This window comes from Salmo salar, chromosome 22 (assembly GCF_965601325.2).
Source record: "Salmo salar chromosome 22, fSalSal1, whole genome shotgun sequence".
NCBI lineage: Eukaryota > Metazoa > Chordata > Actinopteri > Salmoniformes > Salmonidae > Salmo > Salmo salar.
Window position 1 is genome coordinate 14,235,170 of NC_138312.1, and position 23,841 is coordinate 14,259,010.

Below are 23,841 nucleotides of genomic sequence, written 5' to 3' on the forward strand. Positions count from 1 at the left end.
CAACAGAACAAAGCCACCAGCCACCACTCCCACATGGCAGCAGCTTCAGGAGAACAGCACCACGGTGTTGTGTCCAGTGACATGACTCAATGCTACAGTAGCCTGGCCGTCAGACAGACAGAGGAACTCCCTCCAGCGTTAGGACGCAGCCATAGCCAGGCGGTAATCGGAAACTGGTGTTGTCAGAGAGAGAAGGCAGAAGCCCATGCAGGCAGTGAGGAGAAGCATGCTTCTGCTATGGAACTCACACTTTATGAGGGGAGGAAGGCATGGGAGTTGCTTGATAAATCCTGAATCTGGTCACTAGCGAACTGTACTGTATTCATGGGACAGACTGGTGTGGACGCCCTCTGCTCCTCCCATGAAACAGCTGCGTCAAGGCCGTTTGTACATGTGTGGTTAGAAACATCTGGAGACGCATAAAGCAGTGGACCACGCTGAGTATGTTGTCATATACACCATATATAATTTCCCAATATTTTATGACATTATTTAGAGAGAGAAGTCTCTGGGTTGTCTAGTGCACTACTGTGGATATTGTACAAATTGGTCTAGTATTTTATAGAAAGCGCCCAGTTAGCGCAGCCATTTCGCAGGGCTATAAGGGCCTCCAGGGAAATTCCCATCAAGTCAGTGGCAGCTGACGATCGATTTGCAAAAGCTCATCAAAAAACGGAGTCTTAATTCCTCAGTGTATTAACATTATATGACAATGGCTGAAGGCGATAAATCGTACATTGATCGAGGACGTTTACAGACAGCACAAAGCTCATCTGTGCACGTCACATGACATGCACCCGATGGATTATTTCTTTCCAAAGATAAAGGTAAAGTACCCTGCACGCTTTGTAGTCCACAGCAAGGAAAACCTGAATGTACTGCAGACACATACGGGGGGGGGGGGGGGGGGTTGTTAAGAACAGACAAATGGAGGAGTGTTTGGGGATTCTAAACATCCAGACAAATCAAAAACTGTAAAAGCCCTCACAGTAATTCTCTGCGTGAAGCAATGTGCATTACTGTTGATGCTGGTTGAAAATGTAATTACCAACAAAAAAAAAACCTTTGCAGCTTCACTCCAGAGTGTTTTAGCGCCAAAGAGAGGGAGCCACGTCAGATAACAGAGGGGCTAATGAATGTTTGAGTCGAGAGAGGAGACTTCCTATCACATCTACTGACATACCCCTCAACCTCCCTCACAGATTACAAAGCCTTTTTCTCCCATGCTGCTCTGGCACGTTGCTGTCGGTTGCTCACCTTACCTTCCTTTTACCCCACTTTAAAATTCCTGAGCATATCCCCATCCCCCTACACACACACACACACACACACACCCCACAGGCTGCGCTCATTAAAGCGGATTTGCATGTCTGCTCCAGAGCTGTATGAGAGGAGATGAAACAGAAGTCCCAGTTGCTGCCTCTGCCGAGCGTCACTCATCTGACAGAGACACCTTCACTTAGGGGCCCCAGAAACAGCCAGCCAGCAGACACGGGCTCCCCTTAAAGGGGCCATGCACACAACACCATAGAAATGGGATTACTAATACGTCTAAGAGGGTACACACAGCCATTGTACAATACATAATATTCACAATGAGTAACAGCCATATGCAGAAAATCCATGGAAACAATGTCAAGCCTATATACTGCAGGAGACACTGCGTGCGCTATATCAATCAGAACGGTTCAGCTGAGAGGGTGAGCGCCGCGATACGAGAGCTCCAAACCAATCAGTCTCCATTGCCTCAGAGATCACATGCCCAAGACAACGATCATTTCTTATTTGTGCATCTCTGCCTCTATGCCTGTCATTATGGTTTTATTATAGCCTAAGCATGAGAAAGCATGTGTTGGCCAAGGACAAACAGCTGTATAGGTTAATAAAACTCCCTATTGCTCTCCTGGGTCTTTGGCATGGCTTCTGTTCAACAGTGAGCGAAAAAGGAATTATACTGTAACACAATGAAGAGCCACAGCAAAGATTCACTATGAATTCTACAGCAAAATTGACTAACAGACTTCAAATGATATAGCAGGATTATTAAAACAAGGAAGGCCAGAGAGTAGAATGCCTTGGAGTTCGAATCAAATTCTGGGGGTGGCTATAGCTTTTGTGAAACAGCCATGGAGGACATGTCTGTCAGATAGCAAGCGCGTGAATAAAAATAGAAAAACTATTCAAAAACAGATGAAATGCACAACACTATGCTGCTTTAAGTTCTCTGCCAAGATCGCTGAAAATATGAGAAATGTGAGAGAATTCATGCAGTGGATAGGACAATGACAACCAAATTGCATTTAACACCACCCTATGCTATACAATCCTCACCAATTCCTGGTTATCAGAAAACAGAACACACGCGTACGCTCACAAAACTAGGCTAATGACTAGACAGATTTGGAGAAGCCGATAGCGGACAGCACGAGGAAATTTATCATATGACCTTTTACAGCAATTTTACAATTAAAGACAAAAAAATGATTTCTCCGAAAGACGTTCCTCGTTCCCCCTCAGCCTCCTCCATATGAGGCGCTTTTGTTAGAGATGACTCACTTGGCGAAAGTGGTGAGTCATGTGGTATGCAACATGACTCACTGGTTCAGAGGAGCTGTGGTGCAGCAGAGCAGACTGCTGACCCACAGGGCCTGTCCACCAGGAGCTGCAACGTCTTGACAGTTCTCAAAGATCATGCCACTTACAGACCAAAACACTTATCGAATAGCCACACACACACTGAATGTATTCTGCATGTAGACTCCTTAACCTTAATACAATTCCTGGCTCTCATGACTGTGTGAATTTCTAAACATTTGTTAGCACTACAGTAGCGTGTATCACCTTTTTGGGGGATTAAAGTTCAATTATCCATGAGTTTTGAAATAAATAAAAAGTAGCGTTACACCTTTAGGTTCTAAAAAGTGCATTTGCAACTTCTTGCCTTGGGCGCCAAGTTAGCATGGTAAGTAGGGCTGCAAAACAGCAAGAGTAGAAAACGAATAGGCTAACGCTAACCAAATAAATAAAGCCTGCTTGCTATGAACCCTTAAAAATGTGAAGTTTATAGGACAACATGAAAGTCAAAGAACAAGAATGAGGCAGGCAAGGGGGTTTCAAAGCCAGTCATTTCTGAGGAGGGATAATGTGACGAGAGCACTATGGGGATTATGAGTCTGTAACCGCTCCACCCAGTAGTAAATCAGTATTAGCCAAAGAGGCACTACTAATTTCTTCATCCTCAATCATGATCACTTTTGTCAGAACATTAACTTTGACACTCTGCAGCTAGACATTGTGTGAGCTACAGAACTTGTGTGCTCGGTTTCTACAGCGCCCACTAAGTAATTAAAGTCCCAATGCGCACACACTCGCCCTCACCCCCCTACCGAACAGACTTTCTCTGCCTCCTGCATCTTAATGGGGGGGAGAAACCAGAAGGCGTCATAGTATTAGAGGAAACCCAATAAAAATGTGTGAACACACCCCCTGGAGCGGCCATGCCGGGGGGGGGGGGGGGGGTTACAGGGGGTCGAACTGAGCAGGGCCGATCGTGTCAAACTGACATTTCAAAGCAGCAAAGCCTTGTACAAGGGAAAGAGCAGCCAAGATGCCGCATTCAACAGCACAGCTTGTTTCTGCTTCAATGAGGCAACACGCTGAAAAACTGCAATTAGAGATTAGTTTGAGATGCTGTCCTCATAGGAAAACAGCACCGTTTTCCAATTAAAGCCAGCTCATATCAGACCACTCTCATAAGCATTGATCTTCCCCCTGCTTTATTTTCAGTGATCACCAAGCTTTATGGTCCCGCCCCTTTTAAAACTTAATTCATGTAGAATCGGTTCCTCGGTCTATAAAGGCTGGGAATTGCCAAGGACCTCACGATACGATATTACCACGAGACTTAGGTGCCGATACAATATGTATTACGATTGTCCTCATTCTATATGTATTGCGAATCAATACTGCGAGTTGATGTTGCAAACATAATGCTCCCTAAAATATATATACCTGCTGTAGAGATACGAGAGAAAGCATGAGGAAAGTTTCAGTCAGGGAAATGTGCCCAAACCATGTGGACTCACTATTTTAAAAAGATTGATAACAAGCTATAGGATGAAAAATACCTGAGTTTTGGCGCAGGTAATTGAGTGATCAGTGCTTTGAGGTCAGTTCGATAACTGGGTTATTTTGTTTTCTATTTCAATTATTATTATTATTATTATTATTATTATTATTATTATTATTATTATTATTATTATTATTATAATAAACGCACCTGCATCGTGGGTTGAATGTAACAGAATAAAACAATGAATAAAAGACCCATGGTAGTTAGTGCTCATCGCTTAATCATTCATTTTCAGTTGTGTATGTTACTTTTATTTGACGACTTTCATTCCAAGTCATCATTGCATCTCTATAGAGCTGCTGCCTAAGCTGTCTGACAAAATCTAAATTGTAGTAGTTCTTCAAAGTAAATAAGGCATACTTTTATGACTGCTGAATACCAACCATCACTTAGATCATGCATTTTCAGGTAGAGGTAGCTCACGAAGCAAACGCTCTCTATTCTTCTCAATCGCGCATTCGAATGGCTATTCTCTGTGTCAGCCCCACTCGAACCTAACGTAGCATGCGTAAAAGATACAGACTGGACAAGTAGGTGCGCAATGGATTATGGCCGTTGTAGTTAGTTTAATGCAGACAAAGTGGCAATTATGTAGAATATAGGCCTGTTGGAAACTAACTCCTTACTACATTGCACAGTTCGGGCTTGATCGGATTTCTCTCTAGAGAAACTGCACAGTGTGCTTCGTGAGCGCACAAAAAAATATATATATCCATTTAGTTATACACACACACACACACAACTAAATGGAATTCAAATAACTCAACCTAGCATTAGCCAACTAGCTAATGCTACCCACAGTAGCAAAAATATATACATTGTTTTTTTTCACAAAACCGATACTTTGAGTCATATCTATAATAGTGCATTACGCAACTGTATCGGTTCTCCCCCGCAATTAATACGGTCTATGCACACGTATGGGGGTAGACCAAGATGGCCTAGGTACTATAGGGGTTTTCCCCTTCATGCCCAGTGCCACTACACTAACTAAAAGCCTTTGATATCGATTGAATCATACGTCTGAGTGACAACATGGATACATCAAACAGAAAGTATACCATTACGGACTTTGACAAGGCTAATTAGTTAGATGCTGACATTTTTGGAATTGGCTTGAGGGAGGGAGAGCCAATATAAAATTCAATCATTTGTTGCTAATGAGATATTACATCTGAAATGTTTGCAGAATGCCTCTGTGGCTCTGCGATAACGAAGGGAATTCTCTGAGGTGACTACCATGCTGACACAGCCTTTGGGTGCTTAAATCCTAAAATGGGTTTAACTACATTTTAATTGACATATTTAACCACCGTATTCTCCTGCAAATATAAGTATCTCCGGCACTCTCAGAAGACATAAGTAGGTCACTCAGTCTGAGTTATTGATCCTGGCAAGGGATCAAATAGAGCAGGTATAGGGAAGACAGGACTAAGCCGAGTGAGGGTCAAACACTAACCGTTATCAACACTAATGTGAACGCCATGTGATTTAACTATACACCAATACAATTGAATACAGTTGACATAGCCTACATAGCAATGACTACTCCAAATCAATGGAGTCTGTGCATTGCGCAAAGTAAACAGTAGCCTAAGAATTTCTCTACTATAAAAATAAATATTCTTCCTAGACGTCAAGGTTGGCAGATGTGTGTGTGTGTAGCCCTATTGCACAAGACGTAACAAAGTGCATGCTTTGATGAAGGAATCTTAATTCCTGCACTGGCCAAAAGACTAACACAACACCAAATTCCTCCAGAGATAGAGGCGGCAATTGCTTCAGACATGACCAGGTGCAGCAGGCTCCATCCTCTCCAGCCCCGGGGCCTGCCTGCCTGCCTCCCAGGCCCAGTGGAACACAGCCCTGCCAGGGTCAGCGGTTGGGCTTCCAGGCCGTCAGTTTACCAGGGGATGACTCACCCTGGCTGACCCACTGTCCGTCACGCCAGCCACCTGAGGACTGCCATTCTGTTGTACCGTGGATCTGCCTCGCCTCAAGCTCCTTCACCGACACACTGAGAAGGGCCCTATACACTACACATGCAGTTCTACTTACTCTTGTGTGGCAAAACATTTTTTTAAATAATAAAAATGTTGGAACGGACCGTGTACAACGCTCTGACGCCGTTTGCATGAAGTGTGTCGTGGCCTTGACACTTCCTTATTACATTATAGGCCACTGGCACAGTGGCAGGGCACCGCAGCCATCCTGCCACTCCCCTCCCCCCACCGCACACCCGCTCATTCATCCACTCTGAGGCAGAAGCACACAGGCCAGAGGAAGTATGACTCATCTGAGTAACAAGATGCATTCTTCAGAAATCTCCACAGACGTGTTGTTTGCTAAGTGAGGAGCAGCAAGTGAATGTAGTGGTATGGGGTTAGCAGAGAGAGAAAGGGGAGGGGGGAGAGAGAGTAAATCACTCATTGTGTCGGTTATGGCTCCACAGACCGACGTTTCCTCAAACTCCACAGAGATCCCTTGGCTTCATTCTGGGATTTTCTGAATCACAAATGAAATCTGTGTGCACATGAACTACGTGAAGAGTAATTTATTAGTTTCAGAAACACACAATATAGCGGGGGAGACTTAAGACGTTCTGTTGAGCAGGCAGAAAACATCGAGGCACAGGGTAAAGACCATTTAAAATCATAAGTTTGAGACATCTAACTTAACACAGCAGCCCCCCCTCCACCAAATAATACATCTGCTAAACTTTGCCATGATCCCTAAAGATCATGTGCATTGCACCACATCACAAGTCTAGATAAAACCTCAGAAATTAGGTGGAGATAATTTGTCTGGTCTGCATTAGCATTGCAAGAGAGAGATGAGGGAGGGAGAAGAATGAGCAGTTACTGAAGCCGTAGAGACGAGGCTGGTTGAATGGTGGCCTAACTGGTTCAACGCCAGCAGGACTGACTTGGGACAGTGACCGTCACAGTGAGTAGCGTCTCCACATACTAACACATTTAGCCTGACTTTACTAAAGTCAGGATTAAGAGCAAAGGCTTCATTAAACCGACCCTGCTTTTCCTCACTGAACAGAGGCTGGCAGTATAAACACACACACAGGTCATTGTATTATTCCAGTGTTTACAGCAAAAGGACTTGGCTACAACTTTGTTTTGGGATGAAGATTCCTCTCTCAAAAAGGTCATCTTTAGCAAGTTAAGCCATTTAACTTGGAGGTGAAATTTGCATTCGCTAAGAGCGAATAAGCTAGCCACTGTAATTAAAATGGATACTAAATAGCATGAGGAGAGCTCCATTCTCATTAAGCTGTGTAAGCTTAGCAAAAGCCGTCGCCAGCACACAGCTCACAAGTCTCTTAAGAGTGTGAATCGTATAGGCATATCAATTGCTTCTACTGAGCATAGGAAGAAAAGAAGAAAGAAATGTAAGAAAGTCCTGCGATAGGCGATGACAACTCAAGGACACTGGGTACAATACCATGAACTAATGAAATCCTGTCAAGGTATTAAGCAGTCAGTCTTACGCATACTGTTAGTCTCACATGGCAGAGATGGCAAGGTCCTACTATGGATGCTCTAATCTACACTTATTTATGGTCAAACCTTCACTGAGGTCAATTCCTCTGGAACATTTTTTTCTTGTGGTGGTTAGGCCTTCGTACAGCTGCCACGTGCAGCCTATTCTGAGAGAACCACAACAGCCCCGCGTTGCAAGAGATGAATTCATGATTCCCTCTGTCCTCTCTCACCCACACGTTCTCGAGCGCGAACCCACCAGGCCACAGTGTGGGTAGCTGGTTCCTCTGTAGCAGCTTCAATAGTCAACATGGGGATGGTTGGTCCAAAAACATGACACCAGTACACAAAACAAAGCCCTAATCTAAGCTAGCGGATGGCAACATGGACACATTAAGAGATTGAGTTAAAATGTGTAGACTTGTTTCGATAATTCTGGGCAAGCTGAATAATTAAAACATTTCTTTCACTGATCAGTGTCCACAACTAGTTTCTGCCCAAATACACTCCAGACACATTTTCAGCCTTGCATATTGGAGAGAAGGAGACAGAGTTAGGCAGTGTATTGCTAGATGAAATAAAAAAATAATTCAAGCATAGTTCTTCAGTAAACTTGCTCTCTCCATCCCATGAGGAGGTTGGGGGGGTTGTTTGAAAACTCTGAACCAATGCTGCATTCCCACATCCACCCGTATCCAGCGAACGGCTCTTTAAAAATTCATTAATTTACAGCAAAAATAGATTAAAGCGCCCAGCTGAGCAAAACAAAAAATTTGGCTCCTGAATAACATTAATGATAAAACATCTCCCACATGCCCTGGGGGTTTCGCCTGAGGAAAAGAAGTTCTGGCTTTCTTTCACCTTACAGCACCTTGAGAATAATTTATTTTTAATCATTACAAAAAATAATGCGTTTCTAATTGTTATTTTTAATTATGACTTTCCTTAGATGCAAAACAGCTGCATAAAACCTGCAAAACTAATTAAAATCCATCCTTGAACATTCCATTTCCACATAATGCTTTGCCAATGTCAATCTATTCACCATTTGATATCACAGCTTCAGAGTGTTCAATGACAGCTGCTGCAGGCCCCTGAAAATGCCTGGAACTGCAGTTACTGTAATTGCTCTGGCCAGCACTAAATGAGGTTCACTTAAGAGCAATTATCCCCCTCTGATCTCTCACATAAAGATATTTCTTTAACATGGAGAAGTGGGCTCACACAACTGCAAATAAGATTCAAATTGGAATCAGGGACGCATTTCCAGGAGATGAATGGCTTCATAGCTCATCTGCATTCTGGTGATGCACAACGTTGCTAATGAAGACTGAGCTAGTCCCATCTCACCAACACCGCAACCAGGAGCACAAACTACATACTGGATTAGAGCAGAACATAGGAGAGATTTCATACGAACCCTTCAGACTCACTTAGGCCTGAGCTGCTTCAGAGAAGGCGCCTGCAATAGTTGCCTGCCATCACAACAACGAACAGAGGAGCATGTATGTGCCCACCCAATACCCAGGAGAAAGTGTTGTAACACACAGAGTCAGGACAAAAAAAATATATATTCACGTTGGAGGTATTTTTTAGGCAAACATGACAGTTAAAATAAAAGACCATTTGTTACCCATAATTCCTCCATGACACCAATACATTTTTGCAGTTAAAGAATTTCTTGCAATTCTACAAAACTTTCCACTTTGCAGTTTTAAAGCTAGTTCCCTGAAATTCTATGCATTTTGCAGTTTTAAAGCTAGTTCCCTGAAATTCTATGCATTTTGCATGGCTAATGCTGTGTTATTTATTCAAAACAATGTTTTGGGGGAATTTTCATTTCTCCCCGTCTTGCTTTTATATTGGTGATTGTTAGTTCTCAAAGATTATATTATAAAAGATATATATTGGTCCATTATCTTTTCTACATACTTTGTGATTTCAGTCGTTTAAGTTAATACTGAAAGCATTTCTTTCCCACTGTTTGGCAGCCAGCTCAAGGATTAATGGCAGAAAAATCCCTGGTTATGAACAAAGATATGATCAATCAATAAGGACAATGCACCACAATATTGCAATTGGATTGAAGACATACTGCCCTCTACACTTGCACTACTGTGGTCAGTCACCAGTCGATGAAAAGAATAGCCCAGCCTATAATATATAATAGGATGATGATTGCTAATATCTTGACATTGACTGCTTGGGCTGGTCTGAATGGATAGCCTCCCTCCTGAGTTCTGTCTGTCCGATCCCTGGGCAGCAGGGGACTGGTATATTCAGGCTGCCGGGCCTGGGGCTCAGCTACCACCAGCCGTCGGGTTCCGGAGTCTCATGGACTGCCATTTGAATAATCACTTCAACAGGGGGAGAAATTAAAAAGCCTCTCAGTGAGACGGAGCTAGGCACAGGGCCACAGATGAATTTGAAATGAGCTGCTCGTATGTGAAAGGTGAGAGACTGCCTCTTACAAAGGCTTTGTCAGTTTGGAGACCCTACCCACCTCTCCACAATGGTGTCATTATCCTATTAAGCTTATTAAAAGAAATAGCACAATATTCAATACTGGATTCCACAATTTTATGAAATGCAAAACCTGTGAAATACAGTACTTGCAGGTAGATAAAGATTAATACCTTAAGCCACTGAACAGGCTCCAATGATTCAAAAAATGAAAAGTAATTTTGTTTCATTCAGATGTTTGTAGTACCACTGTTAAGCACAGCTGGATCAATCAATGCTGCACAATATCTCAAAAGCCAGGGAAAATGCAGGTCTTCCACAGAGGGCTCTGAAAAGACAGCAGGCAGACTCAAGCATGATCCTTGTGAGGGTACATCTGAAGCATTAATCTAAACCATCAGCACACTGTATAGATATTCCCGCCCCTGATCACAAGAAAACCTGCCAATCTAGCTTGTGAGGAATGGAATCTTTCAGTCCATAACAGTAAGGTGGTAATTGGGTGGGTGGTATAGCCCCTTTCAATGTGCTGGTTTTCATTTGTGGAACACTTATGTTGAGCAGATTTAACCCCATAGTGCTTGCTTGTGGTCGCATTGTGCCTCATCTCCTCAAAATGCTGCACATCCTTGGATGGAAATGGTTACAGACAGACCCGAACAAGCAGATGCTGCACCTCTACTTCCTCAACTGACATTGTGCATTTATCCCTGCTTGGAGGTTATTTTAAGATTTAAAAAAAATGAGGCCTACAATTTCAAACTGAAAGGGGTAGCCTAATCCTTAAAATTATTGGTAGATACATTTAATTACACAGGACCAGCGACACAGAGCATCTAAGAATTGCCTAATTTAATGCAGACAAACGTTGTGGCTGATACTGTTCAAAGTCTAGGCTACATGGCCCATACATTTGCATAGATAAGGGATATGAAAACCCCTAATAGAATAGAGGTGAACACTGATGCACAGACTGGTGGACTAATTTCACAATGCTCAGAGAACAGTTAAGCACACAGCCGCAACCATGCTGCATCACGCCGCACAATATCTCCCGCTCTACTATCCAGTCACCCAGAAACAACTCATTCACAGTTCACACAATTCCTTGAAAACACTATACATTTTTTAAAACGTGTGAATTTCTCACTCGGGAAGTGGGGGGGTGCCAAAAAGTCTTAGAAATCTAATAAAAGATGATTACTCCACTTATCACTATCAAAACAGATTAGGTTACAACCTAAAAGCAGACTACCATCCCTGTCCTAAAGACTCAAACTGTGGACAGCATGAAGGCTAGTACAATATCGATCCCAAAGGGAAATGGGGGGGTGAATAATGAACACCTATCCATCACTAGGGGAGAGGAGAGAGTTAGAACCTTGATGGCACATTGAATGACAATTATTATTTTTATCACACACATTTGCAAAGCCCTCCCCATTACCGTTCAGTAACTGAAACTGTACTTTGAGGAATCAGATGCATTTGTGACTTATGCACATCGTCATTTCTAAAAACCAAGTCAAAATAGAACCAAAGACTTACTCAAGTCATTAATGTAATGCCGGTGGAGTGATATCAATACTTGAACAGCTTCAAGGCTGCATGTACATGCAGACAGCACACTGTAGCTGCTATTTAAAGATGCACTACGCAGAAATCATGCCGCCATTTCCTGGTTGCTAAAATTCTAATAGTTTGTCTAATTTCAGTTTGTGACAAAACAAGCCGTCATTGTACCATTAAACCGCTGTGAAATTCATTTTCCATAACCAAAAATGTTATATATTCAGCTGTTTGAAACGGATTTACATAACCGAAAGACTCAAAAACGTAACTTCAGAACGGGAAGCATTGAAATAGCACACAAAGAACAGATCTACAGCTTCTTAGACTTGCTTTCAATGGGAATTAAAGATCTAACTCACATTTCTGTGTGAATTTGGTCAGGTCACCAAAAAAGTTAAATATTGTAGCTTTAAATAATGGATGATTAAGACAAAACGGGTCTGGTCTATCTTTGTGGGACTAAGTTAGAGATTTTTTTTGTATTTGTTAGTAGGACATATAGCAGAGATGGCACATGTATAGAAACAACTTAACTTATGTTTCGTAGACATGTGATAATAGAAAACTGTAGCTACATATTTTACACCAGATAATGTGATATAACCAAAGATTTTAAGGACTAAAGTCGCATACAAACCGCCGCCATCAATTTTGCAACTAACCTGTTCTTGCCAATACACCCCCCCCCCCCCCTTCTCCAAATCGAGGACAAAATAAATTCTTCAAAATGTCATTTTCCAGTTGATTCTACAAAAATCATAGATTTAATATCTTTCTGAATTTATGTTTTGTATCGAGTGAGATAGCGTGCATTCGGAAAGTATTCAGAACCCTTAACCTTTTCCACTTTGTTACTTTACAGGCTTATTCTAAAATTGATTAAATAGTTTCCCCCCTCAATCTACACACAATACCCCATCGTGACAAAGCAAAAACAGGTTTAAAAATATGTGCAATTTTCTTTTTTTTTTACTGCAATAACACTTACATAAGTATTCAGACACCTTACTCAGTACCTTGTTGAAGCACCTTTGGCAGTGATTACAGCCTAGAGTCTTCTCGGGCTCCCGAGTGGCGCAGCAGTCTACGGCACTGCATCTCAGTGCTAAAGGAGTCACTACAGACACCCTGGTTTGAATCGGGGCTGTATCACAACCGGCCATGATCGGGAGTCCCAACTGGCCCAGCGTCGTCTGGGTTTGGCCGGTGTAGGCCGTCATTGGAAATAAGCATTTGTTCTTAACTGACTAGCCTGGATAAATAAAAGGTTAAATAAAAAAATGCTACAAGCATGGCACACCTGTATTTGGGAAATTTCTCCCATTCTCCTCTGAAGCCCTGTCAGGTTGGATGGTGAGCGTCGCTGCACAGCTGTTTCAAGGTTTCTCCAGAGATGTTCGACCGGGTTCAAGTCTGAGCTCTGGCTGGGCCACTCAAGGACATTCAGAGACTTGTCCCAAAGCCACTCCTGTGTCGTCTTAGCTGTGTGCTTATGGTTGTTGTACTGTTGAGGTCCTTAGCGCTCTGGACAGGTTCTCTCTCCCTCGATCCGGACTAGTCTCCCAGTCCCTGAGAAACATCCCCACAACATGATGCTACCACCATGCCTTCACCGTAGGGATGGTGCCAGATTTCCTCCAGAGGTGACACTTGGCAACAAGGCCAAAGAGTTCAATCTTGGTTTCATCAGACCAGAGAATCTTGTTTCTCATGGACGGAGAGTCTTCAGGTGTCTTTTGACAAACCCCAAGCTGGCTGTCAGGTACCTTTTACTGAGGTGTGGCTTCTGTCTGGCCACTCTACTATTATTTTCTGTTTTTGTTTCATCATTATGGGATATTGTGTGTAGATTGAGATAAAAGTACTTGAATCCATATTAAAGTTAAGACTAACATAACAAAATATGGAAAAAGTCAAGGGGTCTGAATACTTTCCAAATGGACTGTATACGTCTTACATGTGTGCAGAACTTTGTTTTTGGTCACATTGTATGACTAGCTGTCATCTACTACGTGGCTGCAGGCGTGATGCATTGAAACAACTAGTTCCTGCCAGGGTTTGGAACCGGTTCTGGGAAAATAAGTACATTTTCAGAGCAACGGAAACAGGACCAGGAACGAAAGTGACTTCTAGTGGTCCAGAACAGAATCGTGATTTTCTAATGTTCAGAACTGGTTAATGACGTTATTTTTTGTTTTACATCTTTTTTTAAAAAATATTGTCTATTAGCTATATAATTCGGTTTAGTTATAGTGCTAGTAATAGCCTAAATACATTCCAATTTCGTCATGATGTTCAGAGCTTCAAGCCAATCCCCCTCCATGTCTGCCCCTGTCCCCACCTGTGAATTTTCAGTTAAATCAAGCTCCTGCAAATTATCTGACCAATCAAACATGTAAACAACTATCTTACCCGTTGCTGCTCTATTGGCGCTAATTGGAGTAAATTAATGAGTTCAAAGTAAAAACGATGTTGATTTCGCACAACAACAAAATATATACGAAAACTAAACATATGAACCGTAACTTTTGGGGGATTTGAACTGGTTTAGAACTTAATTTTTTACCTCAAGTGAAATACAATTTAAAAAAATGTTTTTAAAAATTGTAAATTAATTTCGGTTGCAACACCTGGCTCCTGCAAAGATGCTGGGAAATGCTATATGTGCAGAAGCTACGATGGCGAGGAACATCTTCACGCAATACAATTTTTTTACTTTTTTTATTATCTTTGAGTTTTCGCTGGTTTTTGTATATCTACTTGTAACTGGAAATATACATTTTTTAAATATACTTTTTCACGGAATCGAGAACTATGAAAATATCGCAAAGAACAGGTAAATTGATCAAATCTATGGCGGCGGTTTGTATGTGGCTTTCCTGTAACGCCCATAAAGGACACCAACAATATTTGGTTATATCACATTATCAGGCGTACAATCTGTAGCTAACAAATCAGTAGTTGGTGTTACGTCCCTGGTTCTGGAGTCATAGGTTGTGCAAGTCGAAACTACTATAACCTGAATCAACTGATCAACAAAGCCTTGCTCTCAAGTGCTTTTTTCCCCCTCAATTCTTCACTTCAGGTAGCCAAACTAGCCAGTGACATTTTGACAATGCATACATTTTTGATTAGCTAGTTAAAGTACAAACGCTTAAGACCATTGATTATTTTAGACTAGTTATCATCCATATCTCGGGAAATCCCACAAAGTCAGACAACATTAAATTGACAGACGTAACGCATTCCAACAGCTGATGAGGGACCAAAGTACCAGCCAGTCAAGCTGGCTAGCTCGAGCTAGCTAAATACAGTGTGCGCACAGTGTGACCCATTCCCAAGTTAGCTAACGATAGCAATTTAGCTTGGGTAAATGTTGCTAAAATGGCTAACATTTTAGCAACACACCTTGTCAAAGAATGGTCAGGCTTCTTTGCAATATGGCTAGTTAGCTAAAGACATGTAAAAACGAATGCTACCGTGGTGTTAGCTGTCAAAGTTGCTCAGTTGTCAAATGGTGCTAACTGTCAAGTTCGAGAGTTATAGCTAGCTATCTACGTATTGTGATCAAGCATGCTAATTATCATGTTAGGAAACGAGCTACCTGGGTCGTTACGAATGATGTCCCTATACGCCCCGTCCCAGCAAAAAGAAAACTATCAAGGCCTGATTGCTGAACTCAATCCCCAGAACTTCAGTACAGCTCACTTCCCCCATGAAAGTCGTCCATTTCATGGGCCTCAGTTCAACTACCATTCCCATGTTCTTACAGCTCACTTACCCTGGGTATGTCAGGTCGTTACCTTGGTCCAGGGCAGTATTGAAGTATCTGCCCCCTCCCCTTTCACCTCTTCTTCAACAAGAAAGTCCCTCAGGTGCCTATGCTCTTGTCGTTTGTCCTAGGTAAGACCCGTTGAACTCTCACCAATGTGCCAGTGTCGTCCCTCTTCGGCTTCTCTGCCTTTTCCCGTTCGCCTTTCTCTCGAGTCCAGTCTCGACAGCCAACATCCGGGACTCTGTCGTTTTCTACACAGGCTACAAAAAAAAAAAAATACCCGGAACTACTTTCGATACAATTCAGAGAACGACGCAAATTACATACTGCACTGGCTACATTACTGCACTCGGTGTACACAGCCACAAAAACTAGTCCTCTACTTCACTGTCCTCTCTCTCTCTGCCTCTGCTAGAACTACTTTCATAAAACAATAATACTAATACTTGTAATAATAATAACGACACATATTTACTCAATCATTATGATTACAACAAAATACGTGATTTTTGGTTTTGTTTCTTAGCTATTAATACTCGTACTACAGTACTACTCGAGGTTATATTTATCAGCAAGACATTATTAATTTAGCTATTTTCTTGACTTTCTTTAGATATATTACACCGTTGTTAGAAGCATCCTGTCAGCTACATGGAGCATTATCTTTAATAATGTTCATGAAACATGAGAACGACACAAATTACAAACTGCACTTGGAGATGTACACAGCCACAAAAACTAGTCCCCTACTTTACTGTCCTCTCTCTGCTACAACTACTTTAATAAAACAACAATAGTAATAACTGTAGTAAGAATAACACATATGTACTCAATCATTATAGTAACTAAATAAAAAACATGATACAAAAAAAGTTGTTTCTCTGTGTTCTTACGCCTCGATCACACCAACAGTGCCTTGTATTTTGGTACACCAGAAGAAGTATATTAATTTCCAATGGAACTCTGCATTAGCCATACAGCATTGCGTTGTAGAGGCTGATGCATTGCGTTCTTTGTGGTCCATACGTTGGATGTATCGAAAGTATGCATCGAATTGTATGCATAGATCGATGGCTTGGCGGAAATGGTAGCATGTGAAAGCTGAAATTTTGTTGCACACATATCCAGATGATGCTGCGTACCATTTTGCGTGTAACACTGTAGGTGTGATCGAGGTGTTTAGCTCTGAATAATCTTATTACAGGAGTTACTACAGTACTACTAGAGGTCATATTTATTTGCAAGAAATTAATATTTTTGCTATTTTTTAGAAGCATCCTGTCAGCTATTATCTTAATAATGTTCATCTTCATGAGACATGCATTGATATTTTGGTCAATTCATCATACCTTGCTGGACCCAAAAACGTCTAATCTGAGCTAGTCCAGTTCAGTATCATTTCAGTGTGCTCATCCAGTTTTTGGTGAGGCAACAGCACCTCCAGTGGATTAACATTGAAAATGCTTCACTTGAGCCGCAAACAGGTTGCGATTCATATTTCTTCCTGTCCAAACACACATGACCAAAAGTATGTGGACACCTGCTCGCCGAATATCTCATTCCAAAATCATGGGCATTAATAGAATAGAATAGAATATAACTTTATTGTCCATCCAGGATGGATCCACATCTTTGGCATCACCTTCATTAAAATAATCACATACACATACATTCTCACATCATACACATTTAAACCAGTCAGTCCATCATGTTGCATACACTAACAACATAGAGGACATTAATACATTCACTCCCAACGACCACTGTCCCAACTGCACTAGATAGATAAGTACAATAACCGATACAATTTACTTTGCATTTAGTAGTCCAACAGCACAAGGAACGAATGAATGTTTGAACACGTTCTTCTTGGCCATGGGCATACTGAAGCACCGGCCAGAGGGAAGCCTCGAACTGAGGGTGTAGAGGGTGGGAGGGGTGACAGCCAGTGCCTTCTTTTTGGTTGCCTTGTGGAACAGAATTCTCAAATGTGCCTGTGGTCGACCAATTACTTTGCTGGCTGTGTTTACTATTCTGGTCAGTTTGCTTTTGCTCCTCACACTCAGATTACCATAGCAGACTGTCATATTGAACGTGAGGATGCTCTCCACCAAGCTGCAGTACACCCTCTCCAGAGCATCCTGGCTGACCCCAAACCCCTTTCATTTCCTGATTAAGAACAGGCGTTGGCTTGCTTAAAAAGAAAAATACAGTCTGCATTCTCTGTAAAACTCAGCTTGTTATCACTTTGTGTCCCTAGGTATTTAAAACAGTCAACCACCTCCACTGGTTGGTCATTCAGAGACAGTGGTTGGGACATTGGCAAATTGTTGCCATTGATGATCAGCTCTTTTGTCTTTTCCACATTGATGTGGAGGGCACTTGACCGACGCCATTCTTGAAGGTTGTTGGTCTGTTTAAAACAGCTGTCCCCATCTGACGTAGCATCTTTAAAAAAAGAGTCCCACCAGATCCATGTCATCCGCATACTTTAAAAGGCTCACATTGTTTCCTCGGCTCTTCATCTCGTTAGTGTAGATAGAGAACAACAACAGTGAAAGGACAAACCCCTGTTTTTCAGGGTCAGTTCATCAGAGAGGGCCCCATTCATGAGAACCCTCTGTGGGCGGTCAGTTAAAAAGTCCTTGATCCAACCTGCCTGGCCTCCGTTGACATTCAGGTCCAGTAGTCGTTTCAGCAGTGTGTGTATTTGCATTGTATTGAAAGCTGAACTAAAATCAATAAAGAAAATGTGATGAAATGATTTAGCATGTTGAAGGTGACTAGCCACCATGTTCACCAAGGTCAGTGTAGCAGCCTCAGTCCCCCTTTGTGCACAGGGGCATTGTCATGCTGAAACAGGAAAGGGCCTTCCCCAAACTGTTGCCACAAAGTTGGAAGCACAGAATCATCTACAATGTAATTGTATGCTGAAGCATTAAGATTTACCTTCACTGGATCTAAGGGGCCTAGCACGAACCATGAAAAACAGCCCCAGACCATTATCCTGGCATCCGCCAAACCCATATTCATCATACCCCCCAAAAAATACTAACCTTCCCTGTTATTGTAATGTCTTGGGGGTATGATAACAGTGCGTCAGTAGCTTTCTCACTCATCATTATTCACGATTCCTTCAGGACTATCCGCAATCACGGTAGCGTCCATATTAATATAGAAGTTTTTAGAAACATTCTATTCTTATTTACAATAAAAGTGACTCAAAAATGATAATACATTTTTTGCCATTAATTTCTATTGGGCACCAAATTATCTGAAACACATCCAAAACAAATAGCAAATGCATCCAACAAGTTTGTAGCATCACAAGCTGTAATTGGTGTACTTTCTGAACAGTTCCCCCGATATGGATGAAAATAGCCTCAAATTAAAGCTTAAAGTCTGTATTTTAACCTCTTAGGCATTGTATCATTTCAAATCCAAAGTGCTGGGGCACAGACAAAACAACAAAACATTTGTCACTGTTCCTTTTGGAGCTCACTGTGAAAACGGATAACAGCCTCTTTTTCTTCTTCGATGGGGTTTAACGGCGGTTGGCATCCAATATTAATGGTGCATTACCGCCACCAGCTGGACGGGGTATTGAATGAGAAAATACAAAATCCATTGAGTGAAAGACAGCAAAACAACGTCATACAAAATACAGAAATTGACACGTCGACAAACAATATTCATCCCACTTATTCAATCACAATCCATTCCTCTCTGTGCTATTATCTTCACCCGACTCACTAGCAGTTTCAAACAAAACCTCAGTTTCCACTATCTTCTCCTATACGCTCTTTCCGGGACTACAGCATCTGCCAAGAGATGTGGACTTGTAGGTAGTGCACTTGTCCTGTCGCTGATTTTATCCCAGCTGTTCCCCCTCAATCACTTCATTGCTGGCAGCAGAGTAGTGATCCTGCAGTCACAGGCTTTTGTTTGAAGTTTGCCTTATTTGTATAGCCTTTCTGAGGCTTACTACAGTCTCTGCCAGGTCTGGACCTTCATGGCACAGGAGGTTGTTTGCCTGTGACTCAAGGTATCTAGAGAAAGGCCACTGAATCACTACGTGGGTTATTATTATATCTGCATTTTTTTTTTAAGTGTGATAAATAACTGAAACGCAATGTATAGGCTAGCCCCTACATTCCTTTTGTTGTTGGAATCATTTGTAATGCAGTCACCTGACAATTCAACCTCCACGACGTTAGGCGGCGACATAATTCCGAGTTCTTTACCTCCAATGAATGTAGCTAATCGAAAAAGACATCACGCCAGACAGCATCCGGAAGTCGCCCGGTACCTCTCAATCATCAGCTACATTTTCCCCTCGGTGCCTTTGAAAGTAAGGAATGTTTCTATGAATGAATAAGAATCATATAAATATGAAGCTAATTCACTGATAACTGCAACATTAGCCGAATGATTTTAGGTGCGTGCCCCATGCCAATGAACTTCCTTGTAATAGCAGCTAGTGTGAACCGCATTTTCTAAGGCATAACGTTAACTGCTGTTAAGTGCAGTAAAGTTGTAGCTAGTAGACAAAGGTGAGTCTAACATACTTACTTATCCTAGAGGCAAACCAGATACTCTTTCAAATAATCAACCAGTGACTACTATTCGTCCCCTCAAAAGTTTGTCAAGGTCACAAGTATCCTATTCCTACCAAAAACGTAAATGATCTAAGAGATTGATGGCTTGGCTCCTCTCACTGACGTTTAAAGGTGCTCCGCCATTTCTTGGTTGTTACAATTCTAATAGTTCGCCTAATTTCAGTTTGTGACAACAACAAAAACAGGTATAGTGTTGAGAATCATTGTTCTATCTAAACCGCTGTGAAATATCTTGTCCATAACCAAAAATATTGCATTTTTAGCTGTGTGAAACTGGTGTAAAAGACGCAAAAACGAAACTTAAGAATGTGAAACATAGAAATAACACAAAACAGTTCTACCGCTTCTTAGACTTGCTTTCGATGAGAATTATATATCTATAACTCACATTCTTGGGTGAATTTGGTTTGGTCACCCAAAAAGTTACATGTTGCAGCTTTAAACCAAATTATAAACTGGGTGGTTTGAGCCCTGAATGCTGATTGGCTGACAGCCGTGGTATATCAGACTGTATACCACTGGTATGACAACATTTATTTTTACAGCTCTAATTACGTTGGTAACTAGTTTATAATAGCAATAAGGCACCTCAGGGGTTTGTGGTATATGGCCAATATACCACGGCTAAGGGCTGTATCCAGGCACTCCGTGTCGTGCATAAGAACATCCCTTAGCCGTGGTATATTGGCCATTTACCCCCCCATGCCTTATTGCTTAATCACATACTTGGCAATGCATGTTAGGTTTCACATTCCTTTTCAACGTAATATTTGTCTTGTAAGCTGATGTTCCCCCCCTCTCCTCGGCCAACCAGGCATGGCAGACCCCAGGACCCTCACTGCAGAAGGGAAGCTGTCTGAAGAGTTTGCTGTTCCCTCCCATGTAGAGGAGGTCAAAGGGCAGATGGCAGCTTTTGCTGTGCAGCACAGGGCTGCAGGGCATAGGGTGGTGCTTATCACCTCAGGAGGCACCAAAGTCCCCCTGGAGTCTCGCACCGTCCGCTTCCTGGATAATTTCAGCAGTGGCCGGCGCGGAGCCTCCTCGGCAGAGTACTTCCTTGAGTCAGGCTATGCTGTGATCTTCCTGCACAGACACCGTTCCTTATATCCTTTCACACGCCTCTACTCTGGGATTAATCTGCTGGACAGCCTACAGCTGGAGAATGGAAAGGGGGGTTCGGTCTCTGACCAAGTTGTGGTCAACCAGCAGGCACTTCCCAACATTGCCAAAATCCTGATGCGTTACCAGGCGGTGAAAGAGGCAGGGCTTCTTCTGCCTGTGGAGTTCAGCACCCTGTCCGAGTACCTGCACCTCCTCAAAGCAGCAGCACAGGCACTCAGCCCCATAGGTAGGTACTGACAGTCAACTAGTGGTAACAGGGCTTAGTAAGATGTACAGTACCTGCATGTGCTGGGATAACTAACTTGCGCTCTGTGTTCATTCCACTCAGGGTCCAACGCTATGTTTTATTTGGCTGCAGCAGTGTCGGATTTCTACATCCCAGCATCTGACATGCCAGAGCACAAGATCCAGTCTTCCAATGGACCACTTCAGGTGAGTAAAGAAAGCCATCAAATACAAAAGCACATGCTCTTTATTAGAGATCCACTGTTAAGTCAAGATTCTTTCCTGTAGATCAGTATGAAGATGGTCCCCAAGATGTTGTCGCCGCTGGTGAAGGACTGGGCTCCTCAAGCATTTGTGATTTCCTTCAAGCTGGAGACAGACCCATCCATCCTGCTGGACAGAGCTCGGCGGGCTCTGTCCACCTATCGGCACCAGGCTGTGGTAGCCAATGTACTGGACACCAGACGAGGTTACGTAGTAGTGGTGACACCTGACACTCAGGTCGAGCTGGTACTCACAGATGAGGAAGCAAGCAGAGATGTAGAGATTGAGGACAGGATTGTCTGTAATCTGACTGCAGCTCACAGCCAATTTATAACCCAACAAGGCTGAGACCCCAGTTAACCATGCTAGGGCTTTCCCCAACGAAATAAAATCTGTGTTGACCGAAAGTTCTGTTCTTTTGGCCAGTTTGTTTGAAATTTGTAAATGTGTATTTTTCCATATAGACATACCTTGTTTTAATAAATTCAACTATAGGCATTGATCTTCTGACACTTTAAACTTAGTTTGATGTAAGACATGCCTCAAGAGGGCGCCAGAGATCTAGATAACCAGAAGGAAACAAAATAGCCTACATATAAACATTGCAGCCTGCAGGTAGAAAATAACCTGATAAAAATAAATATTCTATAAATCACTGGCAACACATGGCCTGTCTGCAACTAACTTGAAACATGATCTACTATTACGTTGGGTCTAGCCCAAAGCTTGCACTAGCAAAGTTGCAGAATTGTATAAAATATTGTGGGCCTACAGACACAGCTGTAGGCTATTTGCACTAGGATAAGAAGCAGTGCTTGACTTGGGCAGAAGCTCACCGGAGCAGAGTACGGGCACCTCAAACTTTCTACTGCTTGAGCTTCCGTTCCTCTTATAGAATATTAGCTCAAAAGAATTGTGGCGCTCCTGCACCTCAATATAAACAGTACCGGAACCTACACTACCGTTCAAAATTGTGGGGTCACTTAAATTGTTTTTGAAAGAAAAGCACCTTTTTTGTCCTTTAAAATAACATATTGATCAGAAATACATTGTAAATGACTTATAGCTGGAAACGTCAGATTTTTTAAATGGAATATCTACATAGGCGTAGAGACCCATTATCAGCAACTACCTGTGTTCCAATGGCATGTTAGCTAATCCAAGTTTATCATTTTTAAAAGGCTAATTGATCATTAGAAAACCCTTTTGCAATCATGTTAGCACAGCTTAAAACTGTTGTCCTGATGAAAAAAGCAATAAGTGGCCTTCTTTAGACTAGTTGTGTCTTGAGCGTCAGCATTTGTGGGTTCGATTACAGGCTCAAAATGGCCAGAAACAAATAACATTCTGAAACTCGTCAGTCTATTCTTGTTCTGAGAAATGAGGGCTATTCCATGTGAGAAACTGAAGATCTCGTACAACGCTGTGTACTCCTCCCTTCACAGAAAAGCGCAAACTGGCTCTAACTAGAATAGAAAGAGTGGGAGTCCCCGGTGAACAACTGAGCAAGAGGACAAGTACATTAGTGTCTAGTTTGAGAAACACGCCTGACAAGTCCTCAACTGGCAACTTCATTAAATAGTACCCGCAAAACACCAGCCTCAACGTCAACAGTGAAGAGGCGACTCCGGGATGCTGGCCGTCTAGGCAGGGTGGCAAAGAAAAAGCCTTCTCAGACTGGCCAATAACAAGAAAAGATTAAGATGGGCAAAATAACAGATACTTGAGCTCTGCCTAGAAGGCCAGCATCCCGGAGTCGCCTCTTCACTGTTGATATTCCATTAAAAAAAATTAAAAATCTGCCGTTTCCAGCTACAGTAGTCATTTACAACATTAACAATGTCCACACTTGTATTTCTGATCAATTTGATGTTATTTTAAACGGGGGAAAAAGTGCTTTTCTTTCAAAACAAGGACATTTCTACGTGACCCCAAACTTTAACGGTAGTGTGTATATGTTACTGCTCGACAAACAACCTCGATCAATTAACAGCCTAACGACCAGTTGACTAATTGGACCTGGCTACTTGTAGAACACTAATGTACAGTACAAATCCCCGGGCTTGGGACAATCTCTTTGTACTAAACTGTTTAAAATCTGGCTGCAATTCATGCTTGTCGAGTTTGGATCTTTATTTTATCTGGCTTGGCTTTCACCCACCTAGTTCAGACATT

At 42.2% G+C, this 23,841-nt stretch overlaps 2 protein-coding genes across 5 annotated transcripts in view; one reads left to right on the forward strand and one right to left on the reverse strand.

Moving 5' to 3' along the window:
- Positions 1–15,726, reverse strand: part of LOC106582813 (forkhead box protein J3) — an 85,435-nt gene extending 69,709 nt beyond the window's left edge. The window contains exon 1 of the mRNA XM_014166268.3: positions 15,443–15,726. The gene's annotated coding sequence lies outside the window, so the exon portion shown is untranslated. The remainder of the gene's footprint in view (positions 1–15,442) is intronic.
- A 3,954-nt stretch (positions 15,727–19,680) lies between these two features.
- Positions 19,681–22,073, forward strand: ppcs (phosphopantothenoylcysteine synthetase). Of its 4 annotated transcripts, none has more exons than XM_014166201.3 (4): positions 19,681–19,787; positions 20,870–21,403; positions 21,506–21,609; positions 21,696–22,073. In XM_014166201.3, exons 2-4 carry the CDS (start codon positions 20,872–20,874, stop codon positions 21,894–21,896), a joined length of 837 nt encoding a protein of 278 aa, XP_014021676.1. In that variant the 5' UTR covers positions 19,681–19,787; positions 20,870–20,871; the 3' UTR covers positions 21,897–22,073.
- Positions 22,074–23,841: the final 1,768 nt, after the last annotated feature.

What these genes read in the sequence shown, in the direction of transcription:
- ppcs (XM_014166200.3), top strand. Translation starts at nt 20,872, where the DNA reads ATGGCAGACCCCAGGACCCTCACTGCAGAAGGGAAGCTGTCTGAAGAG. An exon ending in ACAGGCACTCAGCCCCATAG is followed by an intron (nt 21,404 to 21,505) that starts GTAGGTACTGAC and finishes CATTCCACTCAG; the next exon opens with GGTCCAACGCTATGTTTTAT. An exon ending in CTTCCAATGGACCACTTCAG is followed by an intron (nt 21,610 to 21,690) that starts GTGAGTAAAGAA and finishes TCTTTCCTGTAG; the next exon opens with ATCAGTATGAAGATGGTCCC.